Here is a 10,038-nt window from a genome sequence, read left to right as displayed (position 1 = left end):
AAGGAGAATGTGTCCATTAGAGCATGACTGACTTTGGTCTTTCATCTGATCTAAATACATGGCCTGCAGTATGACAAGCAGGTGGGCCAATCCTTTATCCTGCGTTGTCTTCTCGACATGCCAAAGAATATATATTAATTTCTTCATTAAAGAACAAAAGTTGTCTGAATCGTGATTAGCCCCCTCTAGATGAACTGTTTTGCTGTAATGCTAAAGCTGTAGTCTGTCATTATTTGTTTGCTGTAGAGCCAGAATATTACCTGAGGCATTGCTGCTGGAATCAGCTTGTGGTCAGAATGCCAAATGCTCTGTTTATTTATTCCTTAGTCTACCCTTGACAGAGTACATCATGTAATATTCAGGGTGGCTGATGAAGCTAGGCCTATCTTGGCATTGGCAAGTTGCGCCCAACTGGAATGCTCTCTTTTAAAAAGTTTAGATAGATACTGTAATCAAGGCGTATCAAAAGTTATTACTTTTCCCTAAGTATATGTAGACTGTCCGAGGACCATGGCTGGCTTGGTAGCTCCTGTGATTTGAGTCTATTTTGAGTGTAGCACACTTGTCAGTAAATTTGACATGTGAGTCATCTCATGCCTACAGCCCTCGCCTCGTTCCTCTGCGTGGGTGATACCTTGTGAAAGGCCTGTTCTGGGACAGGCAATAGAGCCTTTACACTTTTCAGTCAGCCTCATGAACAACAATGACCTGTGTGCAAATGAGTCCTGAGTCACCTATCAGTATGCAAACTGCTGAAGAATCGCTGTGAATTCTCTACTTGAAAGTTATGAGCGCTGCATACAAATTGCATCAGATTTATTCTGACAGTGGAATCGCTATCTTTTTTCCAGGAGCTGTATTGTTTCAGTGCAGCTTGACCAGGAAATGACTTCGTCAGAAAATCAGGGTGATGGCCAGGACACTGTGACCTTGAGACGTCTGAGAGTGGTGCTAAAACAGCAACACAGGTTAGACATCAATACGAACCGAGGTCAGAGTTAATAATAGATTTGAGTACTAGATTAAAAGCTTTAAAGTAACATATAAATGTTTACCATCTGCCATTAAATTACACAATATTAACAACCTGTCCTCCAGATACCAATTGTACATTGCTGTATGTTTTTGTCATGTTCCAAATGCTAATTGTGAGCTTTGTTTTCAGGTTTTTACAGCATGCAATCTAAACTTCAGAGTAGTCATTTTATCAGTGATGGAGTGCATTCATCTGACACGAACCCTCAAGACCTATATTTAGAGGTGTAAACTTTTGGTGCTGATGTTGGACATGCGGGGGATTCTCTAGCCACTTCCTCAATCCTACCTGTCTTTTTCATTATTGCTGCTGTCAGTCATCAGAAAGACGAAACTCGCTGTAGTCCACATGGCTCATATATGTTATGCCACTACGTGAGTTTCTACTACACCCTTCCTCTGTTTGATTGAAATATTAAGAATAGCAATATTATTGGTACCATTATTGTTAGAGAACATTCTAGTCAGTCTTTCCCTTTCTTTTCAGATCTGTATCATACCATGGACAAAGTAAGTGTCGTTCACAGTGAAATAAAACATCTGTCTTTTACTGGCAAGTAAAGCAGGGTAGCTTACTGGATGGAATGCTGTGCATCTCCATCACATTGATGCTGCGTTGCCATGAATACGCTTAGAGTCAGGTTCTGGCCTGCGTGCATCTGTGCTGAAATTAGTTTTGTCCAAGCCCCATCCGTCACGCTCTCTCACACGCGTTAATGGCCTTAGATTTTATTAGATTTTTGATTGATCAAGCCCACACACTAGACGAGCTGCAACGGCAACATTAAACCGTACTAGTCGCAGGAGAATTGGAATGTCTTCAGGACTAGAACTTCTGTAATGAATTTGTTTCACTAGAAAGGTGTGTGGAGCTATATGGTTGATAGACGAATGACGAATTGAATGTCGCGTGTGAATTTGATTTGAGAGGGTCTTTATTCAGTGGGATGCTGCGACGTGTTTATCTTTCCCCTGGTGCCATGGCGGCTTGGTTTATGGTTCCCTCGTGGGTCGGTGTTGTTGTTTATGGGTGCTCTGCAGCACGTGTGTGTGGAGAGGAGCGCTGTGCCATGCCCCAGCTGTCAGAATGAAATATCATTGCACTCCTGATTGCTGTGTACAGGGCCTCAGGATTCATAAAAATGCAATCCCATGCAGCTCTGTACCAGGCTGGCAGAGAGCACTAAATAAACTATGATACAGAGGAAAGCTGGCAGATTTATAAAGTGCATGGACACACTGTACTAATGCTGCAGATATAAAGTACCACGCAAATTCAGCATAACCGTAAGACGTACACAACCATACGACCACAGTATTTATCGTTTGTGAATTTAGACAGGGACCTATCCTAGTCCTAAAGGGGTGCAGTTTCTGCGGCGCTGTAAGCCTCATTGCTCTGTAACCTCCGTTGTTCCAAACACTCTGCGGCTCCTAAACCCTGAGGAATATAGTAGTCTGTCTTCTCTATAGAAAGTGTCAGTGAGCTCTGTGGGAGGGGCATGACTGCTGCTGCTCACACATCACAGCACACAGCCTTCTGTGTCCTAAAAAAAGCTTTCCCAGTCCTGACTTCCTGTTCAAAGAGAATGGCATTAAAGCCAACGAAGTTCGAGAGGGAATGAATAATGAATTCCAGCGGGCGTCACTCCGAGTTAGGCAGAGATTTCAGTGAGGAGCCATCTTCTCTGTGTCTGTTGTCATTGCTCATGTCATGCAACAGCTGAGCCTGTACCAGAGACTCAGTTCATATCTGGCCCTATAGGATCTATTTTCCTCTGTCCATCTGCATGTGTGTTTGTGAGATAAGGGTACTTTTCAGTTACCTACACTGAGGTGAACTGTTCACCTACTTGAACGTCTTAGATTGGCTGAATATTCACCTGAAGATGGTAAAAGCATGTGTATGCCTATGGCTAATTATTCACTTGACAAGCTAACGTTGAAGGCTAGATCTTTTTACCTGCAGGCCACCTGCTTTAGCTAGCCAACCGAGCGCTGATCTCCCACTGTTGGAGTGTCCTGCTCTAACGTTTCCTTATTTTTATTTATTTTTATTAAAAAAGGAGGATGTGAGTTCTATGACCAGGTCCCCTCAGTGTACACTTTTAACAGCACAGCAGTGTGTGAGAGGGCTCAGTGACAATGGGCTTCCTAGGAAAGTTTTGCTAACAGGGAAATAGCCTGTCGGAGGAGCTGGCTGACATCTTGCAGAAGGCTCAGGACCTGAACAGAACGGAGAAAGAGAGATGGACTCACTGAGAGGAATATGTTTTCGGTGCAATAATACAATTATTGTATAGGAATGATAGTGTCATCATTTGTCTGAGGGTGGCGGTTTCCATGCCAACACCTACATAAATAATGAGCACTGTACGCTTCAAGGTGCCTCAGGATCTGAGGTAATATTCTCTCAATTAAATTGGATATTCCCTTCATTTCAACAGGTGGACATTAATGTGTTTTCAGATGCGTATAAGCATTGGCACTCATCTCATTAAATGCAATTAGTCAAATACAACAGCAGAGCAGTTTCTGTACATACTATATGTAACATAGTATAATACATTAATAATGGTTTCAAGTAAGCTACTTGCTCGTTTTCAGTTCATATTCAGTGTTTTCGGTTCTGCTTTTTGAAGGTGAAGCCTTAGGTGACAAATATAGAATTCATACTTGTATGCAACCTCTTTCTCCCTCATCCTGTTTTCCAGCACCAGGGAGAAATGAAGAGCTGGGGTTGCAGAAATCCGTTTCCCAGCAGCAGCTCCGGCTCTAAGATGGATAGAGGGGGTTTGCATGGGAGGGAGGGAGGGAGGGAGAGAGAGAGAGATGTTATTGCTGAAGCACAGCAAATGAGGGCTATAGAGAGGGGAGGGTTGAGGAACGGAGGGAAGGCAAATGGAGGGGAGAAAGGGGGCATGCTCAACAGATCAGAGAACAACAATCGTCTTCCCACCACCCATGCCCAGAGTACAAGGCTCCTGCCTACTGCCAACTCGCAGGTAGGAAGAGAGAGAGGGAGGGGTGACTTTCACCTGCTGGAGAATCCAGCCTGTGTCTGCTCTGCTCTCTGCCTTCAGCTACAGAACCTGCTGTCAACCTTGCACAGACAGAGCAAGATCACAGCACTACTGGAACAGCTGCACTCAGGGCTCTCTCTGCTGCTTCCTCCAACACTCCGGCACTCTCTCACTCTTAACACACACACTCACAGGCACGCACACACTCAGACACGTCCAGAACTCTACCACGCAAGCGCTCACACACACACACACACTCACGCAGGCAGGCACACCCCCTCTCTATCTGTGCAGTGAGAAGCTCTGCCCGTGTCGGTGTGAGCGGTGGACTGTTTCTCTCTCTGGCGGCAGCAGTACTGGCAGCAGGACTGGTCCAGTGGAGGGCAGTCAACTCGCTCTCTCCAGACTCCAGGACAGCTCACGCTCTGGACTTTGGAAGCCCTCAACAAGCCTCTATCTCTTTCTTTCTTTTTTCTTTCTCTCCTCTTTTTGCTTCTCTTTCTCTCCCCTCTCTCTCTGCCTCGACGTGACGCAGTGTTTCTGACCTTCATCCCCCTCGTGTGCACAGCGTTGGCCAGTGGGACAGCCATGGAGGACACCCTCACCTGCAGCCCTGCCACCTTCTCCCAGGTGTTTGGACGTCAGGGACAGCTCATGCAGGCTAGTGAGTAACCAAACATACGCCTTTGTTAAACATGTCAGTGTTTTATCCCCCATCGGCTGCCTGGAAATCACTCCCAGATCAGGTCATTAACAAGCCTGCTCTGCTCGTCAATTTGAACGGATCTCCTGGCTTTCACTGCCATCTTAATTCAGCTGGTGCTTGGAGAGACTGTTTCAGATAGAGGGAGGCTGAGATGGGATTACTGTTGCTCTAGTCTCTCTGGAGTAAATTGGTGTTTCTATGTACTGTAGGTTGATATTAAGGGGAAATGCAGTGGTCTGCACCCAGGGGCTTTAGGTTGCAGGATGTTTTGTTTTTGTGCCCATGAGGAACTGTGCAGTTTGTGTAGTAGTTGGGTACTCATGGTTAATGCCTCTGTTGCTGTGTTGAGTTGAAACAATAGCAGGGCTGAGTGAAACACTAGTACGGCTGATACATGTCAAGTGTTGGTACAGTATGTGGAGGAAGGGGGTTCATTATATTATAGCAGTGTCATCTCACAGCAGTGTTGTCACCCAAGACACTCTTCAAAGTACGGACACACACCACTTTTTTATTTTCACTACTGTAAAAAATACATTTATATTGCTCCCTTGTTTGACAAGTTAAAATTGGAGCCCACTGATATGGGATTTTTGGGTCCGATACCGATTTTAGGGAGGCGGAAGTCACCGATTACTGATGTATCTGCCGATATATCGTTTTTTTTAGCGGAGGAATGAAAAACAGACCTTTTTTACACTAATTGTGCCCCAAAGGATTAACAGATACTCTAAATGGTGATTTCATGAGCTGAAATAAAAGATCCCCGAAATGTTCCATACTTATTTCTCTCAAATTTTGGGCACAAATTTGTTTACATCCCTGTTAGTGAGCATTTCACCTTTGCCAATATAATCAAATTGGCATGCTGATTGCAGGAATGTCAACCAGAGTTGTTGCCAGGGAATTTAATGTTCATTTCTCTACCATAAGCTGCCTTAACGTCGTTTTAGAGATTCGGCAGTACGTCCAACCGGCTTCACAACCGCAGACAACGTGTAACCTCGCCAGCCCAGAACCTCCACATCTGGCTTCTTCACCTGCGGGATTGTCTGAGACCTGCCACCCAGACAGCTGATGAAACTGTGGGTTTGCAAACTGAAGAATTTCTGTCAGAAACCGTCTCAGGGATGCTCATCTGCGTGCTCCCATTTCGCAAGGATCTGTACATAATTCCTGGAAGCTGAAAATGTCCCAGTTCTTCCATGGCCTGCATACTTAGCAGACATGCCACCCGTTGAGCATGCTTGGGATGCACTGGATTGACGTGTACGACAGAGTGTTCCAGTTCCCGCCAATATCCAGCATCTTTGCACAGCCATTGAAAAGGAATGGGACAACATTCCACAGGCCACAATCAAAAGCCTGATCAACTCTATGCGAAGGACATGTGTCGTGCTGCATGAGGCAAATGGTGGTCACACCAGATATTGACTGGTTTTCTGATTCACGCCCCTACTTTTTTTTAAAGGTACAGTATCTGTGATCAACATATGTATATCTGTATTCCCAGTCATGTGAAATCCATAGATTAGGGCCTAATGAATTTATTTCAATTGACTGATTTCCTTATATGAACTGTAACTCAGTGAAATCTTTGAAATTGTTGCATGTTCCGTTTATATTCTTGTTCGGAATATTTACGGTAGTAAATACAACACTTTTTAGTTTACCTTAGGTACAGAGCATTCGAAAGTATTCAGACCACTTCACTTTTTCAAAATTCTGTTATGTTACAGCCTTATTCTAAAATGGATTAAATAAAATAAAATCCTCATCAGTCTACACACAATACCCATAATGACAAAGTGAAAACAGGTTTTTAGATTTTCTTTGCAAATGTATTACAAATAAAAAACATATCTTATTTACATAAGTTTTCAAACACTTTGCTGTGAGATTCAATTGAGCTCAGGTGCATCCTGTTTCCATTGATGATTCTTGAAATATTTGATTGGAGTCCACCTGTGGTAAATTCAATTGATTGGACATGATTTGGAAAGGCACACACCTGTCTATATAAGGTCCCACAGTTGACAGTGCATGTCAGAGCAAAAACCAATCCATGAGGTCAAAGGAATTGTATGTAGAGCTCCGAGACAGAATTGTGTCGGGGCACAGATCTGGGGAACGGTACCAAAACATTTCTGCAGCATTGAAGGTCCCCAAGAACACATTGGCCTCCATCATTCTTAAATGGAAGAAGTTTAGAACCGTCAAGGCTCTTCCTAGAGCTGGCTGCCCGGCCAAACTGAGCAATCAGGGGAGAAGGGCCTTGGTCAGGGAGGTGACCAAGAACTCGATGGTCACTCTGACAGAGTGTGACCTCTAGAGTTCCTCTGTGGAGATGGGAGAACATTCCAGAAGGACAACCATCTCTGCAGCACTCCACCAATCAGGCCTTTATGTCAGAGTGGCCAGATGGAAGCCACTTCTCAGTAAAAGCCACATCACAGCCTGCTTGGAGTTTGCCAAAAGGTACCTAAAGGACTCTCAGACCATGAGAATCAAGATTCTCTGGTCTGATGAAACCAAGATTGAACTCTTTGGCCTGAATGCCAAGCATCATGTCTGGTGGAAACCTGGCACCGCTCATCACCTGGCCCTACGGTGAAGCATGGTGGTGGCAGCATCATGTCTGGAGGAAACCTGGCACCGCTCATCACCTGGCCCTACGGTGAAGCATGGTGGTGGCAGCATCATGTCTGGATGAAACCTGGTACCGCTCATCACCTGGCCCTACGGTGAAGCATGGTGGTGGCAGGATGATGATGTGGCAATATTTGTTCAGCGGCAGGGACTAGGAGACTAGTCAGGATCGAGGGAAAGATACATGGAACAATGTATAAAGAGATCCTTGATGAAAACCTGCTCCAGAGCGCTCAGGACCTCAGACTGGGGTGAATGTTCACCTTCCAACAGGACAATGACCCTTTGCACACAGCCAAGACAATGCAGGAGTGGCTTTTGGACAAGTCTCTGATTGTCATTGAGTGGCCCACCCAGAGCCCGGACTTGAACCCGATCGAACATCTCTGGAGAGACCTGAAAATAGCTGTGCAACAATGCTCCCCATCCAACCTGACAGAGCTTGAGAGGATCTGCAGAGAAGAATGGGAGAAACTCCCCAAATACAGGTGTGCCAAGCTTGTAGTGTCATACCCAAGAAGATTAAATTCTGCAATCACTGCCAAAGGTACTTCAACAAAGTACTGAGTAAAGGGTCTGAATACTAAATGTGATATTTGTTTTTTATTTTTTGCAAACATTTCTAAAAACCTGTTTTTTCTTTGTCATTATGGGGTATTGTGTGTTGATTGATGAGGGAAAAAACGCTGTAATTATTTGGGGGATAAGGCTGTAACGTAACAAAATGTGGGAAAAATTAAGTGGTCTGAATACTTTCCAAAGACACTGTATGTTATTCAAAACAAAATTCAGGCAAATGCTTGACACACTGGTTTTAGTCACACATTCTAATTTAGCTAGCTAGCTAACGTTAGCTACTTATCTCATCATGAATGCAAGCGCATGGCCTGAATGATAGATCTGCACCACCTGTCTTGCTTTTTGCAGATGGCATATTTTGGGTAAACTAACTGAATAAGCCCACTAGCTAACATAATATGCCCAGACAGTAACAGTGTAATTTTTGTATCAATGGCAAGTGTTCACTTTGGCACCAGTCTAGTGTTAGCACATAAGTAGTACAAATTGCCAAAAGTGTGTGGACACCTGCTCGTCGGATATCTCTTTCCAAAATCATGGGCATTAATATGGAGTTGGTCCCCTCATTGCTGCTATAACAGTCTCCACTCTTCTGGGAAGGCTTTCCACTATATGTTGGAACATTGCTGTGGGGACTTGCTTCCATTCAGCCACAAAAGCATTAGTGAGATCCGGCACTGATGTTGGGCGATTAGGCCTGGCTCGCAGTCGGTGTTCCAATTCATCTCAAAGGTGTTCGATGGGGTTGTGGTCAGGGCTCTGTGCAGGCCAGTCAAGTTCTTCCACACCGATCATGACAAAACATTTCCGTATGTACCTCGCTTTGTGCACGGGGGAATTGTCATGCTGAAACAGGAAAAGGCCTTCCCCAAACTGTTGCCACAAAGTTGGAAGCACAGAATCATATAGGAGGTCATTGTAAGCTGTAGCATTAACATTTCCCTTCACTGGAACTAAGGGACCTAGCCCGAACCATGAAATACAACCCCAGACCATTATTCCTCATCCACCAAACTTTACAGTTGGCACTATGCATTCGTGCAGATAGCGTTTTCCTGGCATCCGCCAAACTCAGATTTGTCTGTCGGACTTCCATATGGTGAAGTGTGATTCATCACTCCAGAGAACGCGTTTCTACTGCTCCAGAGTACAATGACGGCGAGCTTTACACCACTCCAGCTGACGCTTGGCATTGCGCATGGTGATCTTAGGCTTGTGTGTGGCTGCTCGGCCATGGCCATAGCCCATTTCAAGAAGCTCCCGATGAACAGTTATTGTGCTGACGTTGCTTCCAGAGGCAATTTGGAACTCGGTAGTCAGTGGTGCAACTGAGGACAGACAATTTTTACGCGGTACGTGCTTCAGCACTTGGCGGTCCCGTTCTGTGAACTTGTGTGGACTTCCACTTCGCAGCTGAGCCATTGTTGGTCCTAGATGTTTCCACTTCACAATGACAGTACTTACAGTTGACCGGGGCAGCTCTAGCAGGGCAGAAATTTGACAAACTGACTTGTTGGAAAGGTGGCATCCTATGAAGGTGCCACATTGAAAGTCACTGAGCTCTTCAGTGAGGCCATTCTACTGCCAATGTTTGTCTATGGAGATTGCGTGGCTGTGTGCTCGATTGTATAAACCTGTCAGCAACGGGTGTGGCTGAAATAGTAAAATCCACTATTTTTGGCCATGTAGTGTACCTTGCTGGCTAGATAGCTAAGCTAACTGCCTTTCTGGCTAGCTAGCTAGCTAATGTTAACTAAGTGAGAATGTGATGAGGTCAGGGGTGCTTGCTTGATGAAGTGTGCTTCTGATTATTTACTTATTCAAATATGTTGGCTGTGGCAAGCTACTTACATTAACTTCTAGTTCCTCCCAAACCCGGATCCGGGAGCACCCCCACCAGTAAAAAAGCTGACTAGCATAGCCTAGCATAGCGTCACAAGTAAATACTAGCATCTAAATATCATTAAATCACAAGTCCAAGACACCAGATGAAAGATACACATCTTGTGAATCCAGCCATCATTTCTGATTTTTAAAATGTTTTAC

The 10,038-nt window shown here is 44.7% G+C and overlaps 1 protein-coding gene across 1 annotated transcript in view; it reads left to right on the top strand.

The window, feature by feature from the left end:
• LOC120064940 (kazrin-like) overlaps positions 1 to 10,038 on the top strand; it is a 152,069-nt gene that overhangs the window by 3,221 nt on the left and 138,810 nt on the right. Inside the window, exons 2-4 of the mRNA XM_039015540.1 lie at positions 852 to 1,410; positions 1,523 to 1,545; positions 4,594 to 4,722. Coding sequence (XP_038871468.1) covers positions 1,385 to 1,410; positions 1,523 to 1,545; positions 4,594 to 4,722 — 178 coding nt within the window. The 5' untranslated portion in view covers positions 852 to 1,384. The remainder of the gene's footprint in view (positions 1 to 851; positions 1,411 to 1,522; positions 1,546 to 4,593; positions 4,723 to 10,038) is intronic.

The sequence above is a fragment of the Salvelinus namaycush genome, chromosome 20, assembly GCF_016432855.1.
Source record: "Salvelinus namaycush isolate Seneca chromosome 20, SaNama_1.0, whole genome shotgun sequence".
NCBI classification, from domain to species: Eukaryota; Metazoa; Chordata; class Actinopteri; order Salmoniformes; family Salmonidae; genus Salvelinus; species Salvelinus namaycush.
This window is presented reverse-complemented; position numbering and strand designations above follow the sequence as displayed.